The 27,818-nt window shown below is 39.5% G+C and overlaps 1 protein-coding gene across 7 annotated transcripts; it reads right to left on the minus strand.

Moving 5' to 3' along the window:
* Positions 1-586: 586 nt before the first annotated feature.
* Positions 587-26,580, minus strand: ZSCAN23 (zinc finger and SCAN domain containing 23). Of its 7 annotated transcripts, none has more exons than XR_010337595.1 (6): positions 21,173-26,466; positions 18,536-19,020; positions 18,153-18,300; positions 17,136-17,762; positions 5,698-7,779; positions 587-5,212 (listed from the first exon to the last, which is right to left on the minus strand). XR_010337595.1 is itself a non-coding variant. In XM_012465816.3 (5 exons), the coding sequence occupies exons 2-4, from the start codon at positions 18,941-18,943 to the stop codon at positions 17,149-17,151; spliced, it is 1,170 nt and encodes a 389-aa protein (XP_012321239.2). In that variant the 5' UTR covers positions 18,944-19,020; positions 26,479-26,580; the 3' UTR covers positions 587-7,779; positions 17,136-17,148. The 7 variants fall into 7 exon arrangements, 4 of the variants coding, with proteins under 4 accessions (XP_012321239.2, XP_064219191.1, XP_012321235.2 ...); XR_010337593.1 differs by having other exon boundaries at positions 587-5,323; XR_010337594.1 differs by having other exon boundaries at positions 587-1,326; positions 4,970-7,779.
* Positions 26,581-27,818: the final 1,238 nt, after the last annotated feature.

Raw genomic sequence — 27,818 nt, forward strand, 5'->3', positions numbered from 1 at the left:
TTGTGTCATCTATGATTTCTTTCAGCAGTGTTTTGTAGATTTTTTTGTAGCAGTCTTTCAAGCTTGGTTAGATATATTCCTAGGTATTTTTTTTTGTGGTTATTATAAATGGGATTTCATACAACTTGCTTTTAGATGGTTCAGTTGAAAAGGGAAGAAAGAGGAAGAAAGAAAGAAAGGAAAGAAAGGGGGAAGGAAAGAAGGAATGAAGCAAAGTATACATGTGGCTGGGCGTGGGTGGCTCATGCCTGTATCTAAGTACTTTGGGAGGCCGAGGGAGGATTGTTTGAGGCCAGGAGTTCAAGACCAGCCTGGGCAATATAGTGAGATCTTGTATCTACAAAAAATTTAAAAATTATCTGGGCATGTTGGCACATGCGTGTAGTTTTAGCTACTCAGGAGGCTGAGGTGGGAGGATCCCTTGAGCCTTGAGCCCAGGAGTTCGAGGCTATTAGCTATGGTTGCACCACTGCACTCCAGCCTGGGCAACAGAGTAAGACCCTGTCTCTTAGAAAAAGGAAGAAAGAAAAAAGTGTTGTGTCTTAATCTGTTCAATCTACTATTAAAAAAAACACCATAAACTGGGTGATGTATAAACAACAAACATTTATCTCTCACAGTTCTGGAGAAGGAGAAGTCCAAGATTAAGGCACCAGCAGACTTGGTATCTGGTGAGGCTCAATGATGGTGCCTTCTTGCTATGTCCTCACACAGTGGAAGGGTATGGCAGTTCTCTGTGGCCTTTTTTTTTTGAGGGCACTAATTTCATTTATGAGGGCATCTCCCAAGGCCCCCACTGTGAGGGCATCACAGTGATGACTGATTAGGTTTCCATATATGAATTTTGGGGAGATACAGACATTCAGACCATACCAGCAGTATACATTGTGATAAAGCAAATTTTTTAAAGTAGTAATTTCACCAAAATAAGGACTATTTTAGGAAAAGGAAGTAAAACAATATATGAAAGGCAATGGAAACCAGCTGGGTAAGGTGGCTCATGCCTGTATCCCAGTACTTGGGAGGCCAAAATCCGTGGATCCTTTGAGGCAGGAGTATGAGACACGCCTAGGCAACACAGTGAGACCCCTGTCTCCACAAAAAATTTTTTGAAAAATTAGCCCAGCATGGTAGCAAAAGTCATTCCACATTCACCACTGTGGTATTTTCTGGATATTTTCCTAGTCTTTCCTCATACATTTGGACATCTACACAAAGTTCTCAGGAATACTGCCATCAAATCTGAGTGTTTTCCTGTTGGTGTGCTATTTCTTCATTTCTTCTGCTTGGGAAGAACATTCTCATTCTCCATTTTGATCAAATCATCTGAAAGATGATACTGAAAATGTTAGCATAGTTCACTCATTTACATATACTTTACTCAATTACTTGCTCATGAAATAAACACTTTTTAGAACTATATGCCAGAATGATAAAAGAGTAAAACGTTTCCCATAAAACAGATATGTATTGAGTTTATGACTGAAATTATTATGTGCTATCATATAAAAAGGGTTGTGTGTGTATTTGTGTGTATATATACATATGCTTGTATTAAAACAACAAATAAAGATAACCCATAAAATGAGCACAGAAAAGTTACTGATGGGAAAGGGAGGCAGTAGGAAGAAGAAAACAAGAATAGAACCTCAAAAATACCTTATAGACTTAATGAATTTACATTTTAAATAATTTTTAAAAATCCCTCTCTGAACATTGAAAACAATTCAACAAACTGAACTTACATATATATCCACTGGGTGGCATAACCATATAAAAGAGTAATTATTTCAAATGTCCTTAAAGCAGTAATTTTTTTTATATATGGCCCCAGTTAGATATATCTTAAGGACAAAAACAATAGAAAACATGTATACACACACACACACCACCACCACCACCGCCATTATTAAGCTATTTACAGTAATCATATTTGTGGGTAATACTGACTTTTTTATTCCAAGGCTATTGTGTGTATATTGTGAGACAAAGCAAATTAGTAATTATTTGATATTCTATCATTCCTGGTGTCTTTGAGGATCCTCCAAAAGGAGATACAGATGAAGGTAAGAGAGTCAGACCCCAAAGTACTAAACGTGAATTAGAACTATCAATGTGAACTCTTGATATACACTTCCTGCTAAATTTTTTCCTAACTCTGAGTACCGAAAAGGCCTAGTACCAATGACTAAGCCATAAGCACTCCTAATGCCCTATTTTTTGGTTTTGAAATACTATTTCCCATTAAGCAGAATCAGGTCCTTGGAAAAAGTATTAATTCTAGGACTATGTAAGGAAAACTGTAAGATGGACCTGGTACATCTTATCATACAGGTCAGCAAGAAAACTATCAAAGATGACTAGGTTCATGTCATAAAGATTCAGATGTCAAACTGAAAAGGTTTTGACTGCTTAAAGAGGAGACAAATGAGCTTCAGTAAGGATAGTATTATGGATTGAAAAACATCAAATGTGCTTTAATCCACGAGTTCCTAAAGATACTAACAATTGGCCACTGTTTTAAAGGATGATTACAAACTAATTTATTGTTTTGAAAACTAATCTAAAAAGCAAGGTAGTGGAGAGTGACTTAAGCAATTATCTTGCCTTTCCTATACAAACCATTGGATTACTAAACAGAAAATCAGGGGAAGTGTCTCTTTATATAACTATTCCAGCTCTATTAAATGAAGAAAGAAGGATACAATTAGAATGTCACCATTTTGGGACCCCAGTGGATTACTGACTCTAGGTATTGAGGATCAATAGCTGCTAACACCACAGAAAAAGAGACAAACAGAAAATATAGGCTTCAAATATAACACACCATCTTGCCAAAATCATTAAATTTATCTGGCCAAAAAAACCTTAAAACTTGGTTTTGATCAAGCTTGTACATTACTACAATTTACAAAAAATAGGACAACAGAACATCTTAGACTACAGCACATGATGCAGACAGCAAAATGTGTGCTGTGTGCAACTATATAGGACAAACAACTTGATTTTCTTTAACAAGTGAGTTGGAAGAGAAAACAGGAGAGGGTACCCACATATTAAAAGAAACTTATGAGCATATCAACCCATCACAGTATGTTTTCTTCCTTGGATCTTGATTCAAATAAGTTAAAAAACGAGATGAACAACAAAAGTTTATGACATCTTTGAGAAAACTGGAAAATTGATGTTAAGGAATTACTGTTAATTGTTTAGGTATGAAATAGTATTGTTTATATTTTTAAATTTTATATCTTTTACAGCAAATATTGAAATATTTACATTTGAAAGAATATGATATCTGAGATCGGCTTCAAAATTATATATAAAAATTATTTTTGAAGCCTGTCTCAGATATCATATTCTTATATGTAATATGATATATATAATCGTATATAATATATATAACAAAAGCATGGGATATGAGTAGAGTTATAAGTGAAATAACTTATAATAACGTTGAAGCCTATCTCAGATATCATATTCTTTTATGTAATATGATATATATAATCATATATAATATATTATAACAAAAGCATGGGATATGAGTAGAGTTATAAGCGAAACAAGATCGGCCCTAATCTGATAATGTTGAAGCTGGGTGACAGGTTCGTGGGGATTTATCAAAAATAGTACAATTCTACTTTTATATATGCTTATATTGTTTCATAATACACAGTGAAGAGAAAAAGAAAAAGGAAAGAGTTTATGGCTTTTAGTTGGCAGTATTTAAAAAAAAAAGAAAAAGGAAGCAACGTAAAACATTCTAAGTCCAGTTACAAAATAATTCAATACTCTTGCAGTGAAATGTGTGTCAGCTACATATATGTATTATATGTAACTTGGAAATATATCCATAATGTAGTATTAAAAAACAAGTGGTAAACAATATGTATAGTGTAATGACATTTTAGCATGTATGCGTGCTTTCCTAGTAAGCATGCACCTACTAAAGTTTTATGTTTCCTCCACTCATTTAAAAACGTACATTTAAAACTTTATTTATTGCATGTAGCCTTTTAATAGTTTTCTATTGACTTCAATATAGAAAAACATTCTCCTGTATTTGGGATAAGAGGTCTGCATCAAGGAAGTTGGCAGTATTAGAAGGGAGAAACTGAACCATGCAAAATAAGAAGAAAGCAGCAGGATTTTTTTAAAAAACAATTTTAAGGCAAAGAAATGAAGAATGAAAAGGTTAAAGTGATATGCTTAGAGGAACAAGTTAAAAGTGGAATAGGCATTAGAGATCAAATAAAAGATAGGCAGAGATTTTAGTGACGAGGTTCATTTGGAAAAATGCAAAAAGACAGCAACATTTCCTAACTTCTTCTTTGCTATCTCCTCCTCAGCGTTCTCCTTAACAATGTACAACTCCCAAGATTTAGAGCTGAGTTGACCCTTTACTGGCTGGAGCCATATGCCAGGTGATTCCTATGCGGCTGCCAGATACACTATTTGCCGTTGGGGGCACTTCTTGTCTCCTGTAGGAGGGTGGGGAACTGGGGACAATTAGATATAGTTAAATGAGGGTGACATTTACTGAAAATTAGAGCTTAAAATCCCAGTATTACTGTGGAACACACAATGGGAGAGCTGAAAGCGGTTATCCCTGCAAGGGCAAGGACAAAGGGACAAAGAGGGGAAAATACACAGGGCCAACAACTTAAAAAACCAAAGTAGAACAAAAATAAATAATTCTGGCCAATAACATGTTAGCCATTTTCCTGTAACTACACTAGAAAAGTGATCTCAACTCTCTTATCTCTCTTGAGATAATACCTGCTATCTGATAGACATTTCTTCTTTATTTTACCTTTCCTCCTGGATCATTCAGCTTTCTCTCTAAATTCTTCAGTACAGACAGCCTCTTCCCTATACTCTGAGATGCTCCTATACTCAGACCTGGATTTCTTGGGCAGGATGGTCAGGAACTACTCCAGTATCAGTAATTCCAAGATGTGTTACTTACTGTGTATTGCTGTTCTCCATCATTGATGGTGAAGAGCCTGAAGCTGGACGCTTAAGGCCCAAGTAAATACCCATAGTACCCTGTCTGAAGAACTCCTGACCAGAAGCTTCTTTTCTGTATGGGCTGGATTCTTTAACTATTTGACACTTCTCTGGTTCTTCTGCAATTGGTCTGAATACATTCCTGGGTGAAACAGCTCAGAAGACTGGCTCACTGTAGCAGTAGGTATACTTCAGGCTGATGCTAAGGCATAATGCATCATTGTTAAAGAAGATCAACTCCAAACTGGAACAAATTTACTCAAGAGTGAATGGCTGTGATCAAGGCAATAATTGGAAAGTTAAAAAAAAATGTCTGTGAAATAAGCAAAAAGTGACATAAAATTAACTAAGAGACATTTTAGTTACTTCAGGAATAAAGAATAAGACACTATTCACTTTTAGAACTATAAAATGCAGTGAAATATTCAGATGATTAAGAAAATAGGTGCAAAAAGCAATGCACATAGCTTGGCCTGCTTGTACTGCATGTCAAAGATGGGTCAATTAATATTTACAGGCATACATTGGAGATATTGCAAATTTGGTTCTAGAACACTGCAAAAAAGCTAATACTGCAATAAAGCGAGTCTCACAATTTTTTTGGCTTTCCAGTGCATGTAAATGTTATGTTTATGCTATATGACAGTCTATTAAGTGTGGAGTGGCATGTCTAAAAAATGCACATACCTTAATTAAGAGATTTTTATTGCAAAACAAGGCGGGACTCTTCAGTGAGTCATAATCTTTTTGAGGCTGCAGGGTCTTGCCTTGATGGCTGCTGACTGATGGCTGATCAGGGTGATAACTGCTGAAGGCTGGGTTGGCTGTGGCAATTTCTTAAAATATGACAACACTGAAGTTTGCTGCATCAATTGATTCTTCCATTCATGAACTATTTCTCTGTGGTATGCATTGCTGTTTAATAGCATTTTACCCACAGAACTCTCAAAATTGGAGTAAATCCTCTCAAACTCTGCCACTGCTTTATCAATTAAGTTTATGTGCCATCCTAAATTCTTTGCTGTTATTTCAACAATTTCAGAGCATCTTCATCAGGAGTAGATTTCATCTCAAGAAACCACTTTCTTTGCTTATCCATAAGAAGCAACTTCTTATCCATTCAAATTTTATCATAAGCATGAAGCAATTCTGTCACATCTTCAGGCTACACTTCTAATTGTAGTTCTCTTGCTGTTTCTGCTCCATCTGCAGTTATTTCCTCCACTGAAGTCTTGAACCTGTTCATGTTGATATTTTGTTCTCTTCCCATGAGTCACAAATGTTCTTGATTGTATCTAGAATGTGAATCCTCTCCAGGAGGTTTTCAATTTACTTTCCCCAGATCCATCAGAGGAATCACTATCTTTAGCAGCTATACACTTACAAAATGTATTTCTTAAATAATAAGACCTGAAAGTTGAAATTACTCCTTGATCTGTGGGCTGTGGAATGGTTAGCTGTGTTAGTAGGCATGAAAACAATAATAACCTTCAGTGACTGGTGCATTGTCAATGAGCAGTAATATTTTGAAAGGAATCTCCAAGCCCCCTACCCCGTGCCCCCCGAGCAGTAGGTCTCAACAGTGGGCTTAAAATATTGAGTAAACCATGCTGTAAATAAATGTGCTATCATCCAGGCTTTGTTTTTCCATTTTTAGAGCACAGGAAAAGTGGATTTAGCATGATTTTTTTTTTTGTTTATTTGTCTGACACAGGGTCTTTCTCTGTCACCCAGGCTGGAGTGCAATAGTGAAATCTTGGGTCACTACAACCTCTGCCTCCCTGGCTCAAGCAGTCCGCTCACCTTAGCCTCCCTAATAGCTGGGACCACAGGTGTGTACTACCACATCCAGCTAATTTTTGTATTTTTTTGTAGAGACAGGTTTTTTCCATGTTGCCCAGGCTGGTCTCAAACTCCTGGGCTCAGCAATCCTCCTGACTTGGCTTCCCAAAGTGCTAGGATTTCAGGCATGAGCCACCATACCCAGCCAGCATGATTCTTAAGGTCGCTAGGATTTTCAGGTTAGTAAATGAGCATTGGCTTCAACTTCAAGTCACCAGCTCCATTAGCTTCTATCAAGAAAGTCAGTCTGTCCTTTGAAGCCAGGTACTGACTTCTTTCTAGTTATGGAAGTCCAAGATGGTATCTTATTCCAATATAAATTCATCTACATTAAAAATCTGTTTAGTATAGCCACCTTCATCCATTATCTTAGCTAGGTTTTCTGAATAACTTGCTGCAGTGTCTACATCAATATTTGCTGCTTTAGTTTGTACTGTTATGTTTTGGAGACAGCTTCTTTCCTTAAACCTCATGAACCAACCTCTGCTAGCTTCTGACTCTTCTTCTGCAGCTTCCTCATCTCTCTCAGCCTTCATAGAACTGAAGAGAGTTAGGGTCCTGCTCTGGATTAGGCTTTGGGTTAAAGGCATTTTGTGGCTGGTTTGATCTTCTTTCCAGATCACTCAGACTTTCTCCATATCAGCCATAAAGCTGTTTTACCTTCTTTTCACTTGTGTGTTCACTGGAGTAGCTTTAACTTCCTTCAAGAACTTTTCCTTTGCATTCACAACTGACTGTTTGGTGAAAGAGGCCTAGCTTTCAGTCTGTCTCAGCTTTCAACATGTCTTCCTCACTAAGCTTAATCATTTCTAACTTTCAACTTAGAGAGATGTGAGACTCTTCCTTTCACTTGAACACTGAGAGGCCACTGTAAGGTTATTAACTGGTTTCATTCCAACATTGTTGTGTCTCAGGCCATAGGGAGTCCTGAGGAGAGAGAAATCGGGGAATGGGTTGGTTGGTGGAAGGGTCAGAACACACCCCACATTTATCAGTTAAATTAGGCATCTTATATGGGTGTGGTTAGTGGTGCCCCCTAACAATCACAAATTATATCAAAGGTCACTGATCACAGGTCACCATAATAGATAAAATAATTTTAAATTTTGAAATACTCAATTTCCAAAATGTGACACAGAAACATGAAGTGAGCACGTGCTGTTGGAAAAATGGTGTTGACAGACTTCCTTGATGCAGGGTTGCTACGAACTTTCAATTTGTAGAAAACACAGTATCTGCGAAGTACAGTAAAGCAAAGTGCAAATAAAATAAAGCAAAGTAAAATAACATATGCCTGTATAACTTCTCTGTGCCAAGAACTGTGCTAGATGATTTCAAAAGTTTGTATTGAGACAGTTTTGCTCTCATTGCCCAGGTTGGAATGCAATGGGACAATCTTGGCTCACTGAAACCTCTACTTCCCAGGTCCAAGCAATTCTCCTAACTCAGCCTCCCAAGTCGCCAGGATTACAGGCATGTACCACCACATCCAGCTAATCAGATGCCCCTGCAACACCTGACACTGCTAACTACTCCCGATCTTCTAAGAAACACTACACTCTTCTGGTTGCTTTTCCATAAGTTGGTTTTTGTAGTGTTTAGCCTAATGCTTGGCACTCAGGATGAACAGTCATGCATTGCTTAATCACATGATTGTCTTCTGAGAAATGTATCTTTTGGTGATTTTGTCATTGTGAGAATATCATAGAGTGTACTTCCATAAACCTAGACTGGTAGAGCCTACTATACACCTATGCTATAGGGTATTATCTATTGCTCCTAGGCTAAAAACCTGTACAGCATGTTTCTGTATTGAATATTGTAGGCAGCTGTAACACAAAGCCAGGTATTTGAATATCTAAACACAGAAAATGTACAGTAAAAATATGGTATTATTATCTTATGGAACTACTGTTGGACATGTGGTCTGCTATTGACTGTAACATTGCTATGTGGTATGTGACTGTATTGACTGTATTATATAAGTACCTGTTAAATATGTTTCCAATGACTTCTTTAGTCTACTTCATGGCTCTTACTCTGCCTGTCAAAAATGTCTAGTATCCTAAATTGAAATCCAGCCTTATTCTCATCCCACATTCATTATGGGCATTCTCAACCATTCTATGACATTAGCTTTCACCTGAAAACTCCCAAGTCTGATTCTCTCATCCCAATCTTTCTTTGGAGCTCCAGACCTTTATAGTCCAGTGGTGCATTAGACCCTTTCACTTGTACGTCTTATAAGCATCTTCAACTCACCACCAAAATTCATCATTTTCCCCTTGTGACCAATTTTTCATCCAATATTAGCCATCTCTTATAAAGTAGTGCCACATTTACCTCATCATTTAGCCCTGGCTACATTTATTTGAAATAATCTGATGTAGTACTTAGTATGTGACAGGAAGTGCTCTCAGTACATTTTCTTTCTCATTTTCATCAATCTAATTAGTTATCAGGTCTAGTTAAATCTGTAATCTTTAATACAGTTCCATCTGGTGCCCTCTTCATTTCTGTTGCCAGTGACTTACTTTCACCAACTTATAATTTTGGTTGTTTCTCTAACAACTAAAAGTCTCTTGTCTCTCTTGCTTTCAGTTTTGCACCCTTCCAGTTTATTCACCACACCACTTTTAGAGTATTTCTAGAAAGCTAGTAAGACTACATTACTCCTCTGCTTAAATCCAGACAGAGCATTTAATTGCCCAACTACTGTGCATTGCCACAGTTTACTGGGTGCTCCAGATGGCTTATAGGAGTACCAGCATACTAATCTCTTCAGTTACCAGGGTGGCCAGGAAGGCTGATGTCCTTAGCCTAGTCTCTTCTGCTTACCAGTGTGCATACAGATTTTATTTATGTACTGTGATATTTATGGAAAAGCACACTGCCCTATAAACTTTAAATTCCTCAGCATATTTCAGTTACTCTCTACTCTCTTTACCCCACCTCTGCCACTGTTGTTGCCCAGGCTGGAATGCACCCACCTTCATTTATTTGCAGTTTCCTGAAATGGTTTTCTAATATCCCTCAAGGTCCATTTCCTCTTTGCTATTCAACTTCAGACAGTCCACAGAGACAGCTCTGCTATTGCCTACTCAGGGAAGCTATCTTTAATATCCCACCTCCAAAGTCCCTATGTACAAAGTTTATTTTCTTCAAGGCAACATGTCTTTCTCATTACACTATACAGTAAAAAATGCCTTTTATCTGGCATAGTCCCATTTTTGCGACATAAAGCCTGGCCCGGTGTGCAGCACTCAATGAATGCTTGCTTGAATGTGCTAACTTCTCAATGTTTCTCACCCAGAGAAATTCACATACCACTTCCCTTTGTTTTGCAGAATTGGGAGGATCATGCAAAGTATTTTTCTTTTAAGTACTAAGCCTTTACAGATATACAGTATCATGACAATTTGTATAGGGGATTTTTGTGAAAACTCTGTAAAACCATTCAGGTAAAACAGCCGCAGGATTCAGGAAACATACAAGGAAACCAACTTTTGGCCATAAGGACCCGTCAGCCTTTGGATTCCAGTGAGGCTTCCCCGCTGGTAAGTCTGTGCCCCCATCTGAGAGGGAGGTGATCCATACAGACCCAGCTCTGTACCGCGCTTTGTTGAGTTCTCTGCGTCTCTGAAATGTCTGGTGGAGCCGACATAGAACACAAAATCCAGATCCTGAGAGATCTACATAAAAGAGGGGAACTCGAGCAAGCCCGGGAAAATGGGGCAACAGCACCACCTCCAAGTACCGTGATCCTTGGATCTCTGAGAAAGTATAGAGGTCTTGCATGGGTATAGGAGACCAAGACAGCGCCTACAGAGTCCGGGGACACTAAAAACTGAACACTTCTCTAGGGGAAAGGAAATAGTTGGTCCGCAACGCACAGGACACTGGAAAAACGTCCATATTCTAATGCACTTGGGCCGGCTCTTCTGCCGCCTCTCTAGGAATCTTGGAGGACCCATCAGTCTCAGTGGTTTATTTGTGCACATGACCTGGCTGACCTTTGTGAGCTCAGAAGCCGCCTCAAAAAGGCTCAGGCCGACTGGGGTGTTCAGCAGCCACTCAGTCTGGGCTGACTCCTCTCTCTCCTCGGCTGAAGACACTTAACTACTGTCACTGGATCCTGACGCACCCTCGGTTCCCTAGGATCCTGGTTCTCCGAGGTCTCAGGCATCAGGGTCTTTCCCTCTGTCCTCAGGGAGATTCCTTAATTCTGCCCCAGCGAGCACCTTAGAGCCCAACCAAGCTCCTGGGTTGGCTGATGGGGATGTAGGAGTCTAGGCACAGGCACACTCAGAGCTCCTCCCACAGCTCCTCCCACATGAGGTCATGTCTCTCAGAAGATAAAGGGCTTTCCAAGCAAAAAAAACCCAACCAACCAACCCTGGGTCAGGTATTATCTGTACCACACCAATTGTCCAGTTACCTTCACTCTGCCCCACCAAGGGTCAAATGCAGTAATCAACACTCACCTGAGGAAAGTGGAGACAAGAGGAGAAGATGTTGGCTTGCTCTCCATTGTTTTAAACCTGTTTAAATAAATCAGGTCCCCCCAAGTAACTATCCCTCACTACATACCCCTCTACAATGAGTTAGCAGAAGTCAGGGGTGGTAAGGGGAGGCCACTGCCACCCTCACACCTGCAGTTGTGCTGAACACAATCACAATTGAGGAATGATCTTGAGGCAGTTCTTGAATAGCTGCTGAAGATCTACTGACACACTTAAGGCAGGGTCAGCTGTCTTTGGTACCAGTCAGTGGCAAAAGGGCTCCTCTCCACAGCCAACAAAGGATGTGATAAATTATGCAACTACTTGGTATAATATCTTCCCCCTTCCCCTTCACCCAACTACTTGCTTAAAATGGCTCACTGTTTGCCCTAACACTGCAAGCTTCTGATTCAGTCCTCTATCTTCTCACTTTCTTCCACAGCATAAGGTTGAATACTACTCTATTGGTCCCTATACCACTGAAACGCTCCTGTGCTTCTAGGACATCATCCTTCTTGTCTGGTAAACCATTCACTCAATAGGTTGATCTTCGGTAACTAGCTATGTTAAGAATGGGTTTGTCTTAACAGGGGGGTTGGGTGAGGGGCCCTGTGTTTTGTTTCTGCAGACATATTATCCCATCCCTTCTTGCCTAATCCAATAGATCTATTACTGGGGGTTATCTTGGGCTAGGTGGCTACACCTAAGTCTCCAACAGCCTTTTTCATATATGTTCTGCGTTAGTTTTCACGACAGAACATTGTAATCTTTCTGATTCTCTGTCTCTTCTATCTCCTTGGTTGAAAAAATATTGTCTACTGTAAAAATTACCACACATCCTGGTTTATGCCTGTTGTCTTGGTGTAATTATTAACAGCACTTCTTTTCATTTTCAGTGAAAAGATTCTCAGGCTCTGTTTCAGAAACTGATTCAGTAGGTCAATGCAGATTCTCAGGCTCTGTCTCAGAAACTGACTCAGTAGGTCTGGGGTGGGGCTCAGAAAACTGCAGTTCAAACAAACAACCCAGGTGACTCTAGTGCAGGTATCATCAAGAAATAGTGTCTTCAACACTGCCCATTGGCAGTTGGCATAGAAAACCAGGGATAGGTTCAAAGAGACCTAAAAATCACAGAGGTTTATAGACTATGCTTTTCTCCCTATCCATTTTATAGGAAATAATAAAATGTGTGTGATAAAAGGGCAGTGAGATTATTTTCACTGCTTAAACAACAGCATCTAAAAACTTAGACCAGATAAATAAGAGAGATTTCTAATAATGAAGACGAAGCACGTTTCTTGGCAACAATCTGTCCCTACGTCTATCTTTTTATTTTTCCTTTGGTCACCATTTTTTGCCCAATCTAGAGTTTTAGCATCTAACTTTACCTTCTGATTCCTTTTTATGTCCTCATATTTTGTTCTTTTTTCGTTCCATCCCACTTCGTTGCTGCTGTTGTTTGCAGATGCCTACAGTGAGTCTCAGGGTTCCAAGTGTAAGTGTCTATGAAACCATATATAATTCACAGTGATCTCTGTTCATAATTGGTTTCCTTTTCAAATTTTTTAAGGTGATAAAAGACAGATTACTACAAGTGCTTAAGCACTTTGGACTTCACTTTTCTCATTTAGGTATGATATTTGCTAAGCTCTTAAAATCTCTTTTTAAAGCTATTATTTTCTTACCAAACAAACACTAAACTCATTCTGAAAGTACAAGGCCTTCTCAATATGGCTCCTATCTACCATCTCCCACTCTCTGTTGATCCAGCCAAACTCAAAAACTCTCAATTCTTGAGCATATCTTTGATGGGTCTTGCCTCAACCTGTCCCCTCTGACCAAAAGATATTCCTCTACTCCCCATCTCCCTCTCCAAAAAAAAAAAAAAAAAAAAAAAAAAAACATTTTTTCTCAATTACTAGTTCAACATTTAACCAATGAAACAAGTATATTGGTATATATTTTGTATCTCAAAATTATTCCACAGAAAAGATTTCACATTTTATAATAGCTTTAATTTTAGATACATTTTCCTTTTAAAATCTCCTCAGAGGTAATTTTTATCTTTTTAGAAAATTTAAAACAACTTTCCACTATATAAACTTTAATATATTTTTTAGAGAAAAAATATCATCAGATACAGAAAATAGTAGTCATTTCCAAATGCAAAATATGAACAGATACTTGATATTACTGGAATCTTGACCAATAAATCAAAATTATAGCGAGAGTTTTCAGAGCTCTATTTACAGCTCTAGGCTAATGCGGTTGCAAGATTCTCAGTTAGTTCTTGATGCAGCATCACTGTCCTGAACAGTACTCAAAGGGGGGTCAGAATGTCCTCAAAAACCAGTAAGTTTATTTAAATGGATTTGAATCAATATTTCCTACATCTTGCTCAGCCATAGAATGGTGACTGCTCTTTCAGACGAGACTTTTCAAGGGAACAGAAAGTGGTAGATACTGGTCCAGGAAACATCTGAAAAGAGGTCTATGCTAGAGTCTTAATGGGTTGAATAAAGGAGCCAGGGTAGTAAAAAGGGGAGAGAGAAGTGAGAGAAATTTAGAAATGTGAAAGGGAGACAACTAAGAACTTCTGTCCAAGAAGAACTGGAATAATCGCAGAAGCAGCCAATGTCTATGTGCCATTGTCTATCAGTTAAGTCAAATATTATTTCTCAATTAATGAGGAATGTGCACACTAGATAAAAGATTACCATAAGAGAATCTACACAATTACTATCAGAAAACAAGGGAAGTTAGTTTGCTAACTGTCAAGTCATTTTAATCATGTTAAGCATCATTGCATTCTAGGTGGTATATCTGTCTGTACAGCATATATAACACCTTTTGCTTCTTAGGATTTTCCTGTTGTTGAGAAAAACAAGATATTTTGAGAAGCTTTGAGAAAACAAGGACAAAACAAATCAAACATCCAACATTCAGGTGCAGGTATGAAAATTCATTCCATTAGAAACACGTCCTTCAGGCCGGGCGTGGTGGCTCACGCCTGTAATCCAAGCACTTTGGAGGCCAAGGCGGGCAGATCACCTGAGGTCGGGAGTTCAAGACCAGCCTGACCAACATGGTAAAACCCCGTCTTTATAAAAAAAAAAAAAAGAAAAAAGAAATACATCCTTCAAAAACCTCATCTGTTCATATTTTAAATCTTTTAAGACCTGATGTAATGGAACTAGCCAAACATGCTGCTTCAACATATGGAGAGGCATTTAAGATATTTATAAACTCGGAATAATATAGAATATGTATTATGTGACTTTATGGAATACGTATTTACTTAAGAAGTTGATCTTACTTGAAACTTAAGTCTACTTTATTTTTCTTCACTCAAAAATCAGTAGCTATTTCTCTTGGAAATAAATTAACCTCAAGAAAATAAAAAAATACTCTTGAGGAAATATAAGATTTTTTTATAGGCCGGCCACTGTGGCTCACGCCTGTAATCCCAGCACTTTGGGATGCCAAAGCGGGCAGATCATGAGGTCAAGAGATCAAGACCATCCTAAAAAAAAAAAAGAAATCAGCTGAGCGTGGTGGCATGTGCCTGTAGTCGGGAGGCTGAGGCAGAAGGATCACTTGAACCGGGAGGTGGAGGTTGCAGTGAGCTGAGATTGCATCACTGCACTCCAGCCTGGCGTCAGAGTGAGACTCCATCTCAAAAAAAAAATTTTTTTTTATAATACCCACAATTAGCCTCAAGTACTGACAAAAACAGTTTGAAATGTCAAGTGTTAAGAATATGTGATAGAATCAAATACACTAAGCTGAAAAATACCACCCATCACTTCTCCATTTCTTTGTAGAAGAATTATGAGCAATTCTGGTTGCCCACACCTTGTTTCCTAGCTCATATAAAAGCTGTTAGCTTTTGAACAGAAGAAACTTAACATGGACTAAACTGGGGAGAAGAATGAAATAGAATATGTACATTCTTAAATAGTGATTTTTTTTCATCTATAGGAGTTTGTCAAATAAACTATGGAGAATGAACAAATAAAATCCTATTAACTTATTAAAAAAATAAAGAAGTTCTGTGTTACGATGTGGACATCTCTAAAAATTATATTCTTTCATGAAAATAGCAAGGTATCAGAAGAGTATAAATAATATGCTTTTTGAGTAATGGAGGAAATAAGATTATACATTCCTATTTCCTTACATTTATGGAAAGAAACACTGAAAGATACATAAGAAACTAATAAAATGGCTACCTATAAAGGGAAAAAGTAGACCTTTTTGTATTATTTTGATTTTTGAATCAGGTGAAGAATGAATTATCTTTTTTTAAAAAGTCTTCCTAAGTAAATTAAATTTTAAAAGTTAAAAATAATAATTACAAAAATAAATAAAATGCTTCCAATGAGGAATAAGTGATGACAGTCTTTCCTGGACTCCACTGTAAATTAAATAGAAGAGTTGTACATTTATTGAAATATACAAATGGGGTTGTTGAGCAACTTCAGTGACTTATAAATCCAATAAATTTCATATACTTGTAATTTTAATTTGGTGATATAATGCTCCCAGTGGCTTAGTAGAAAGAGTGTTACTCAAGGAACTAGGTTCCAGCTCTGCTTTTAACTGGCTCTATGATCTTAGTCACTTCCCAGAACTTCTTTTTATCGGTCAAATAAAGGCATGCAGAAGTGATCTCTAGGGTCCCTTAGAGTGATTCTGTTATTCTTAAGTTACCTGTTGTATACTGGGTATTTGGGTGTATTCCAAACTCAATTGTTTTCAACATAGGTTTTCCATTTCTTTGTCTCCTGGACCTTGTATAAAGCTTTGTAAAGAGTTACTAAGTCAATGTTAAGAGAAAGAAATTTTTTTATGTATGACCTTGGTGGTAATCAATAGTAAATGCTGAGAAATGTGGAGGTTATAAAAAACAATCAACATGAAAGAGTGATCATACTCTTCTCTTCCCTGATGTTTCAAATTTTCCATACAAAATATTGAATAAAGTAGAAAAAGGCAAAAACAAAAAATGCTCATTATATGTTATGGAAAAAACAGAAAGAGGCCTATATTTTCCAATCAAAAGTCTCAGGTGAGATACCAGATTTTTAGCTAAGTTTCTTAGCCTCTGTGTAAATTTAAAATCATGAGCAATATTTGTTATGAACAGCTACTGAGCTGCTAATAACATATGGTTGCTTCAATTTCTTAGTTCCTGACTAAAGGCTAACTTACTAAAAAATCTACAGCAATCTAACTTACTATAAATCTACATTTATACGGGAAGATTCATCTGCCCTTTTTGTAGGTTGAAAAGCAAAAATTATCATATCTTACGTGAATGGAAAGTAGTTAGGTAACCTATATTATGAATTTTATTATAATTATTTTTAAGTTAATTTTTAAATACTCAGTGAACTGCCTTTGAGATTATTTTATACTCAGGCTACATATAATTATTTTAAAACTTTAAAAAAAATTTTTAATAAACTAGGATGAAGAAGTTTTCCTGAAATACACTTAGAAAACTTCTTGCACAGATGTGAATGAAACTAGGTTTACAGCATATATAATGAAGTCAACACAAGAGACAGTATTCAGTATCGCAAAGCTGAGGATGTCACTGACCGGAGAACTCAACAGATGTATTTAAGATATTATGCTTCTCTCTGCATAAAAATAAGGGAATTTTTACTGGCTTTCCCTTGACTTTCTATGCTAGAGGACACAGCCGGGCCAAAGAAAGAAACAGTACCCTTGCCATCTTGGCTAGTGGTCAGATGTCAGGAAATTTTTCCCTACCTGTTTCAAGGAGTTAGCTTGATTCAGCCACAGGGTGGACTTTCCGATGCTGGATTAGGTTGCAATGGTAAATGAAGTTCTTGCCACATTCTTCACATTCATAAGGTCTCTCTCCAGTGTGAATTCTCTGATGCTTAATGAGGACTGAACGTCGACTAAAACTCTTACTGCATTGATTACACTGGTAAGGTTTCTCCCCAGTGTGAATTCTGAGGTGATGGAAAAGCCCGGCGTTCTGGCTGAAGGCTTTGCCACAAACACTGCACTGGTAGCGCTTCTCCCCAGTGTGGAGTCTCTGGTGCTGGAATAGGCCTGACCGCTGGCTGAAGGCCCGCCCACACTCGGCACATTCATAAGGCTTCTCACCTGTGTGTGTTCTCTGGTGCTCAATAAGAATGGAATTCTGGGTGAAGCTTTTTCCACATTCACTACAGATATAGGGTCTCTCCACTGAAGAGCTCACCCTTTGCTTTTCCAGTCTGCCCTCATGGTCACAGATATCTCCATACTCAGGCATCTGAGTAATATTAGCATTCAGTTTTCCAGGAACTTGTACAAGAGATTTCACTTCCTGAGAAATCTCCTTCTCTGGGGCTAACTCCACATTCCAAGTCCCAGCCTTGCCATCTAAAATAACGATAACATGAAAGATAACATGAAGTATGAAAGATAACATGTATAACATGTTATCTTTCTAAAGACAAAAGAAAAAAAGTGGCCAGGAGAATGGGTGGAAGGGGACAAGTAGCCACTTTTTCTGTTTATTTTTTCACTTTAAAACTATTAAACCCAGACCTCAGGGAAAAGATGCACTGTATTATAACTGCTTACTTAATTGTCTGCCTCTCCTACTAGACTGTAAACTTCATGGGAGCAGGGACCACATCTGCCTTGTTTATCATGGTACCCCCGGTACCTGGCTTAGTGCCTGGCATACAGCAGACACTAAATAAATGTGTTGAATTGATAAATATTCAGAGAATGAGGTAGTCTCTCTGAGGAAATTCTAATCCTCACCAATCTCCTGAACTGGGCACACCTCTCGCAAATTATACTGGTGTTGCTCTTCCAAGGCTTGGAATTGGCCATTTGACGACTCCTGAGCTGATCTTGGAGTTGCCTTCTCCTTTACAAACTCTTCCTCGTCATAAGCATGGGTCAGGACCTGGTGGAAATCAAGGACAGTTGGGAACCAAATATCAGAGAGAACACTGCAAGGAGGCCTTCTCAGGGCCACTGGATAGAAAAGAAGGACCAAGAAGCTGGCAAAGAAAAAACAGAAGCAGAGAGATTAAAAGCCTACAGAAGATCAAGTCTGGCATAAAAAATCCTCTTCTTGTTACACTGAAATCCCATACTTGTTCTTATAGATACAAACACCTGTTCTCCTGTCTTCTCACCTGCTCTCCTGGTTCATCCAGCTCTCTCTCCAAATCCTCCAGCACAGTCACTGCCTCCTCTCCACTCAGAGGGCGGTGCTCTCTCACCCAGGCCTGGAGTTCCTCAGGCAGGATAGTCAGGAACTGCTCCAGCACCAGCAGCTCCAGGATCTGCTCCTTCGTGTGCATCTCTGGTCTCAGCCACTGATGGCAGAGCTCCTGGAGTCTTCGAAGAGCCTCCCGGGGCCCAGGGGTCTCCTGATAGCAGAACTGCCTGAAGCGTCGACGAAAGATCTCTCTGGTATGAGGGTTATTTCTTGACAGGCCTGATTCTGGCCCACAGGAATGATCCTCCTCTTCCTCCTTTACCTTCACTGCCAGAAGTCCTTCTGGCATCTCTGCAGTCTGAAGGGTCAAGGTTATGGACATCAAAGGTTTAACTATTCAGAAAATGAATCTATTCTTGGTAATTCTCCCTTGATCTTTTCTTCTGGAAACCCCGAGATCTAGACAATAATTTGCAAAGAAAAAAATATAAAAATGCAGAAAACCTCAGGACAAGGAGGGACTGGAGTATTTATACTAAAATCAGCCACTTTTTCTCATGAAGAAGGAACATCGAAATATGATTAATAATAGATACTTTGGACATACAAATCCAGATAATATAAGAAGAAAAACAGAAATGGAAGAAACAAAAACTCCTACAGTTTACTAAACGAAGATACTGTTTCAATCATCCTGAATGAAACAGCTCAAGTCAGCTGGAGTTTATTGGGTTTCAACTTAAATGGCAAGATACTAAATTCAGGGAAAATTTTAGCTGTATGAAGGTAGACAAGCACTTTGGGTCACAGATGACACCAAGAATCAAGGAGAAAAGGGAAATAAATGGAGGATGGAGGGAAAGTAAAGAAGATAAAAAGTAAGAATGTTAAGCAATGCACTTAGAGAGGAGAGGCAGAGTCCCTCCAATCATGGGAGGGATGGAGGAGAGAGATCTAGGTTTAACATGTGGAAGGTCTTGGGCTGAGAAATCATCCTGCTGGTATTCCCTCCAAAGTCTTGGGCTTCATGTTTTGAGCCTTGGTCTCTTCATTCTATAAAATAGGAATCCTAAAACCAATACTGCATATCTTTCCAGGTTGATACAAAGATAAAACGAGGATAATGAGCACAAAGAAGCTGGGTGCTTAGTAAACACTAAAGTGGTAACACTGTTGTTATTTTTCTTATGTTATTGTAAGATTAAATGAATATCTTAGTGGTTTAAGCACTAAGGCAAAAGAATCAAAGTAGTTGACTGTAGTGGTCTAGGCTCAGAGATATTAAAATGAATGAAATACTGATTCTAGTAGTTTAAAACAGGAGTAGAATTTGAGCTTTTTCTTGCCCTTTAATTTCTTGGAAATTTTTTCTCTTTGAAGCTACTTGAAGGTAGAGAGTGGGCAATTTTATGTAAAATAAAATTACTGCTAATAAAAAGACAAATGTCTATGACTCCTGAGGTCAGGAGTTCGAGACCAGCCTGGCCAACGTGATGACACCCTGTCTCTACTAAAAAATACAAAAATTAGCTGGGCGTGGTGGTACGTGCCTGTAATCCCAGCTACTCGGGAGGCTGAGGCTGGAGAGTCGCTTGAACCCAGGAGGCAGAGGTTGTGGTGAGCCAAGATCGTGCCACTATACTCCAGCCTGGGCGACAGAGTGAGACTCTGTCTCAAAAGAAAAAACAAAAAAAAAAAACTTATGAGCAATCTTAACTGGGATAGTACTTAATGAAGGCAATTTTCTGAAAGAAAAACAATCATGTGACCCAATGATTTCTAAGCACCATTTGAAGCAGAGACTTTCAAACTTTTTTGACCAGGACCCTTATTAAGAAATATTTTATATTATAACCCAGAACATACATGCACATGCATATGAGTGTATGTGCATTTATGAGATATACAAATAACTGAAATAATAATTTCACAAAACAATATGTATGCTTGCTCTATATCATGACATACAAATTATTTTTAAACCTATTTCATTAAAAGATAAAAAAGCTTGGGAACAGATTTTGTGGGTCATAAAATCTATGTGGTGCATTGATTTTATGACCCACAAATGAAAAATAACCTGTAGAATAACATATTTTTAATTATAAGAAAAGTATTGTAATCCATTGCAAAAATAACCCTACACTATTCTGGTTGTTTGGGTTCTTTTTTGTTGTTTGTTTTGAGACAGAGTCTTACTCTGTCACCCAGGCTGGAGTGCAGTGGCACGATCTTGGCTCACTGCAACCTCCGCCTCCTGGGTTCAAGCGATTCTCCTGCCTCAGCCTCCTGAGTAGCTGGGATTAGAGGTGACCACTACCACGACAGGCTAATTTTTGTATTTTTAGTAAAGATGAGGTTTCACCACGCTGGCCAGGCTGGTCTCAAACTCCTGACCTCAGATGATCCACCCGCCTTGGCCTCCCAAAGTGCTGGGATTACAGGCATGAGCCACTGTGCCTAGCAACCCTACACTGTTCTTAGGTATTGACATGGATTGTGAAATTAAATAACTAAGGATAGGGTATTTTATTAGTCTGCTCTCATGCTGCTAAAAAAGACATACCCAAGAGTGGGTAATTTATAAAGGAAAAAGGTTTAATTGACTCACTGTTCAGCAGGGCTGGGGAGGCCTCAGGAAACTTACAATCATGGCGGAAGGGGAAGCAAACATGTCCTTCTTCTCATGGCAGCAGCAGGGAGAAGTGCCGAGGAAAGAGGGAAAAGCCCCTTATAAAACCATCAGCTGTCATGAGAACTCACTCACTATCACGAGAACAGCATGAAGGTACCTGCCCCATAATTCAATTACCTCCCACCAGGTCCCTCCCACAACACATGGGGATTATGGGAATTGGGAACTATAATTCAAGATGAGATTTGGCTGGGGACACAGTCAAACCATGTCAGGTATTTAAATTACAAGTGAACACTGATCATATTACAACTAGAAGAAAAGTTAGATTCATATTGTGATTATTAGTTCTATTTATCAAAGAGCAAAAAGCTACTGGCATGGGAAAGCATCCTTCTGGATAACCTGCACATGTAATCCTCTTCATAAAGTTCTGAGATCTTTGGTTTGGTTGCCTTCTATAATCACTACCCCAGAAATTGTACAGAGAATTTTTTTCTCTAAAGCAGAATCCTTAAATTCATGTTTTCCTCCAATTTTATTCCCCTTCCCCCCTTCCTTCCTTCCCTCCTTCCCTCCTTCCTTCCTTTTTTCCTTTTCTTTCCCTCCCTTCCTCTCTTTCTCTCTTTCTCTCTTTCTGAGATGGAGTCTCACCCTGTCGCCCAGGCTGGAGTGCAATGATGCAATCTCAGCTCACTGCAACCTCCGCCTCCTGGGTTCAAATGATTTGCCTCAGCCTCCCGAGTAGCTGGGATTACAGGGACTCGCCACAAAGCCCAGCTATTTTTTTTTTTTCAATAGAGACGGGGTTTCCCCATGTTGGCCAGGCTGGTCTCAAACTCCTGACCTTGTGATCTGTCTGCCTTGGCCTCCCAAAGTGCTGGTATTACAGGCATGAGCCACCATGCCAGGTCTTCCCCTGCTTTTCTTGGTGTGGACTCACCACCACTGTGACTACCATATTATCTTTTTCTGTCATAACTTTTCATATACCACTCATTCATTTAGCAAATATTTATTGAGAGCCTACCATATTCCAAGTACTGTTCTAGGCACTAGGGATGCAGCTGCAATTATAACAAAGTCCCTAGTCTCATGGAATTGACATCCTAATAACAATATTAATAATAGCAGACATTTATAGTGCTTTTAACGTGCCAGGTATTGTTACGGATGCTTTATATATACTGACCCATTTAATCCTCAAAACAACCATGAAGAAGGTGCTATTATTACCACCATAGCACAGATGAGAAAACTGAGATACAAAAAGTTTAAGTTACTAGTCCAAAGTCCAAGTCAGTTACAGGTAGGAAGTAATGAAGCTGCAATTCAAACCCAACAAATATGACTTCAGAATTTACAGTCTCCACTGCTATAACACTAACTCTCTGTTGGGGAAAGAAGAGGCCAGGATGAGGAAAAGGGGTCCAGGAGGCAGATAATAATTAAGTATTTGTGAAGTAGTGATAAATGCTGTAAAGAAAATAAAGGGAAAGGAGAGAGTAAGGGGAAAGAAAGCTTGCTATTTTATAGAGTCAGGGAAGGCCTTGATAAGGTAACGGTTGAACAGTTCTGTGGGAAGTGAGGAACAAGTCACATGGCTATCTAGGGAAAGACTGTTCCCGCACAGGGAACTGCAAGTGCAAACTTTTGCAGGTGGGAACATGCCTCGATTTTTCAATAATTGCTAGTTTAACAATGGCTGATACAAAGAAAGTAAAAGGAAAAGTGACAGGAGATAAAGCAAGGAGCTTGGGAACATCATGAAAGGCAGTGGTAAGGGCTCTAGCTTGTACTCTATGAGAAATGGAAACCACTGAGGACTTTGAGCCAAGGGGTAACAAAATTTTACTTACATTTAATATAAAAGCGTAACTCTAGCTGCTGTGTCAGTGACCTTGGGGTTAAGTGGAAGCAGAGAGGAATGCTATGACAATCTTCCAGGGAAGAGATGATCACGGCTTGAAACATGGTCTGCTGAATTTGTTATAGGGTAAGAAAGTTTTGTGGTACAAATATCAAATAGCTAAATTCAGAATATGTACTCTCACATTAGTCAGTAAACGTAAAATCCCAAAGTGTTGGGATTACAGGCATGAGCCACCACTCCTGACCCTGCTGTATTTTAAAGGCCAAAAGGAGCCTGAAAGAATTGAAACTAGTTTGCTCTTCTTTTACAAGAAATCAAGAAAAGGTAGACAGTCAATATGGTTTCATAGGGAAAATTTTAGAGGGGCATGGAATCCCTGTCCAGGAACTTCATAGAGATTCAAAGAAAAGAAAGTTTGTAACCTAAAACTTGAAAGAGCAAGAGAAAACTTGCAGTCAGAGCAATGCCAGGTGGAGGTCAGGAGGGGGAGGGGTAAAGAAAGAAAAGAAAAGAACTTTTTTTTTTTTTTTACTCCAAATCACAATGTATTTGAAAATATATATTAAAGAAAATTTATTTTGGCCTTTGGTAAAGTGCTGAGAAAGATTTTATTTAAGAGTATTGCAATTAGGGAGAGAGACTGATCTCAACTCTGAATACTCTGAACTGAGACAAATGGGGATTTACAGCCAATAGGCAGAGTGGAGGGGTCTTAGATGATGGAAAATTACTAAGCACAGATATCAAAGGGAGGAAGATTCTCGCTAAACTGACCTAACAGGATTCTTGCTAATGGTAGGCTAAGGATGGAAAAATTAAGCGTTGAGGATGAATAACCTGTGCAGATATCAGGCTTGGGGAGTTTCTCAATAAACTGATAGAAGGATTCTTGTTAAAGGCAGTCCAAAGCCAAGGCCTACTTGGTTTCCAAGTCAAAGCTTTTCTATTCAAAGACAATGCGGCTGAAGCTTAGAGTTCTGCCCAGAAAAATTCATTTCTGGGATGTGGTGTTTCAAATATTCAGTTTCCCAAATGTAAATTTCCCTATTTTCTCTGGATACCCTGGGTTCATTTTTGCTTTCCTTCAACTGATTTTGCTTTTATCTTGTGGCCTTAATACCCAGATCCTTGTACCAGCATATCTGAGTTCTTCTTTGAACCCAGTGTCTCCAAAAGGCTTCCCCAGTTTTTTATAATCCTGCCCTCCCGGTCACATAGAGTTCCTAATTTCCCATTCAGGATCACAACCTCAGTGTATATGCCAAGTATATAATTAGCACAATAATCTGCATTTTAAAGTTGGTTTCCCCTAGAGCTCAACACCCCCATATCTACCATCATCCTCATGGAAGGATGCTCTTTACCAAGGATATGCATGTAGGTGAAGACTAAGCAGCACACAATACAAACGTGCCTTTATCACCATACACCCCACAACCCTCACCTCTGCTGACACCATCTCTGGCTTCTCACTAATTGGATGAATTCCCAAACTCTCAAGCACAGCTTAAAACCAGTCAGACCTTTAGCTTCTGTTGTCTGGCTCCACTGTTGCTTTCCGCTATTCCACAAGCAAAACTCTCAGCACCAGTCAGGCTTGCTTTCTCACTGTTCTAATCAGGCTTTTCTCATCCCTGTGCTATGACCTTGCTCTTGCCTTCTGTCCTTATTCAAACCTCTCCTCCTCCTGCCCACTCATGTGTCATGTACTGTATGAGTCATACCTTTCACCGTCAGTCACAATTCATCTTGTACCGTTACTTCTCTTCAGAACCATTTTCTTAATCCAAAAAGTAGAGCAGAATATATAATTCCTTCACCAAGTTCTACTACCCTAAAATAAACAGTCTTAAAGGCTGGAATGTGTCCTTTTCATTTTCTATAAATTTGCAATCATACATACACATGTATACACATGTGCACACATACACAGAGTTGATATAAGCCCATATATTTTATTTACCTTAGATAAGCAGAAGGTAGTATGACGTAGCAAAGAACACAGGCAGATATGGTTATGAATTTTTTTTTCTTTTGAGATGGAGTCTTGCTCTGTTGCCCAGGCTGCAGTGCAGTGGCAGGATCTCGGCTCACTGTAACCTCCGCCTCCCAGCTTCAAGCAATCCTCCTGCCTCAGCCTCCTGAGTAGTTGGGATTACAGGTGCCACCACCACTCCTGGCTACTTTTTTGTGTTTTTAGTAGAGATGGAGTTTCACCATATAGGTCAGGCTGGTCTCGAACTTCTGACCTCAGGTGATCCGCCCACCTCGGCCTCCCAAAGTGCTGGGGTTACAGGCATGAGCCACCACGGCCCACCAGTTGTAAATTCTAACACAGTGATCTTGGGCAAGTTACTTGATTTTTCTAAGCCTCAAGCTCATATATGAAATGAGGGCAACAACTACCTTGCCAACTTGAGAATATTAAATGAGATAATGCACAGAAAGTGTTTTTTTGCACAAAGCCTGGCCTCGCATAGAAACATGCAAATTAATCTTTTAATGAGATAATGTACAATTTTGGTACAATGGTGGCTTAATTGATAGTTGCTACCTTCCCTTAGGGCCAAGACTGTAATCTTTTCTATTGCCCACAGAACAAGATGAGTGGGCAAAAACAAGCACACAAATCAATAAAATGGCCGTTTTATTATGTTTGCAGACACACTGAATGATATATGTGTCTTCAGATATATTCTCCTCTCCAAGTAAATCCTAACTAGAAACCCAGGACTACTGAGGTCCAAAAGAAAGACGGGATTCAAATGAGCCAAGTTAATCTCCCAGGTTATGGCTATAAAGCTAACACAGAAACAGAGTGGAGGGAGCATAGCAAAGGTTTTAAGAAAATGGACTCTGGAGCCACAGTGCCTGGATTTGAATCCTTCCTACAGCCCTTACTAGCTTTATGACTTTGGGCAAGTTACTTGACTTCATTTGATTCTTGTAGGTTAATTTTAAAAAGAGGCAGGACAGGGAGGTGGGGCATAGTCTACATAGTAACACTGCCTGTCTTACAGAGTTATGAGAAACAGGTAATATTTGGGAAGTGCTTAGAACAGGGCTGGGCTGGCACATAGAAAAAAATCGATAGCAGCAAGACTAAGAAAGGCTGTGGCATCTTTTAAAACTATCTCTGTTCATTCTTTAAAATTAAGTCCACAGTACAGAGTAAGACATCGGAAAACACACACATTTCTTCATATCCGAATCTGAGAGTTCAGAGTGCCACCAGGTACCAGGGCTGAAAGGCTGCAGGACTCGGCAACAGAAATGGGGTGGAGGAAAGGGAGGAGCAACGACGCTGACTTGGTGAACAAGGCCCGTCTAGGCTCCGGAGAAACCCCCTCTGCCCTCAGCTGCCCGGCCCGTCTCCGACCAAGAAGCCCCTGCCGCCAAATCCCCATACCCAGTCCGGGTCGCGGCGCACAGACCGGCCGTTCCGAAGCCCCTCAGCTACAGCCCGACTCCGAGGCTCGGCGAGGCGCCTGCGAGAGGAGACGCCACCTAGCGCAGGTCACGGCGCCTCTGACTCCCTGACAGCAGCAGCCGGGACAAGGAGACGTGACAAAGGCCGGAAGTGCGTCACCGCGGCCCGTTCTCCGCGGAACGCGGGCTGGGGCTACGTTCCTTTGAGGAAGGCCGGACGTTTCACCCCACCGTCTACAGGCGTAGTGAGACGCTAGGTGACCGTGTTCCGGGCGGCAGTATCATAACGGCTAACACAGTGTTGTAACACGTATTAATTCATACCCTGCCTGACAACCCTGTGCGTTAGGTACAGTTATCTCCATTTAACAGGTGAGGAAACGGAGGCACATTTCTACGTTTGTTAGTTGCCATTTCTTGCAAAGAATACCTTTTCTTTTCCCTGCTGTCTCGTATTACGATGAACTCATGGATTCTTTTAAAATTCGATGTTATAAACAATTACTGTCATTATTATGTTGATGCTCAAATTATTTAAAATTTGGTCTGTTGGAGCCCTTTGAAACAGGTTTCCTTCCTTCCCTCCCTCCCTCCGTCCTTCCTTCCTTCCCTCCCTCCCTCCTTCCTTCCCTCCCTCCCTCCTTCCTTCCCTCCCTCCCTCCTTCCTTCCTTCTTTCCTTCCTCTCTTCCTTCTCTTTCTTTCTCTTTCCTTCTTTCCCTCCCTTCCTTCCTTCTCTTTCTTTCTTTGCCTCAAACAGGTTTCTATTTCCTTTGATGAGTTGCCAACAGTTTTTTTGCACTTCACTTTCTCACGTAAGATATTTCAGTCTCATTTTATACTATTCCTACCCCAAACCTGGAATCGCCATTGCTTTATGAAGCCACAGTACTTACTAGTGAAAAATGGGATACAGAAACCAAGATCTGGATTTTGGGCAATGAATAACCTCGTCGGTACTAGGATATATTATTGCCTCTAGGCCCTGTCAGTGGACAAGAGCTAGAATATGGAGGATTTTATAGGATGCTTTCTGTTCAAAAACAAGTGCACAGAATTCCTTTTCATTTTTCACTGCTTTACATTTTTTCTTTTCCCCCACTGTGAAAATGCTGGCTCCCAACAGCATAAAGAAATTCACTTAATTTACTCTAGCTTATAAACAAAATAGTTTCAGCTGGGCGGTGTGGCTCAAGCCTGTAATCCCAGCACTTTGGGAGACCGAGGCGGGTGGATCACCTGAGGTCAGGAGTTCGAGACCAACCTGACCAACGTGGAAAAACCCTGTCTCAACTAAAAAAAAAAAATACAAAATTAGCTGG

Source organism: Aotus nancymaae, unplaced genomic scaffold, assembly GCF_030222135.1.
Source record: "Aotus nancymaae isolate 86718 unplaced genomic scaffold, 86718_ANA_hifiasm-v0.15.2.pri h1tg000051l, whole genome shotgun sequence".
In the NCBI taxonomy this organism is placed as follows: domain Eukaryota; kingdom Metazoa; phylum Chordata; class Mammalia; order Primates; family Aotidae; genus Aotus; species Aotus nancymaae.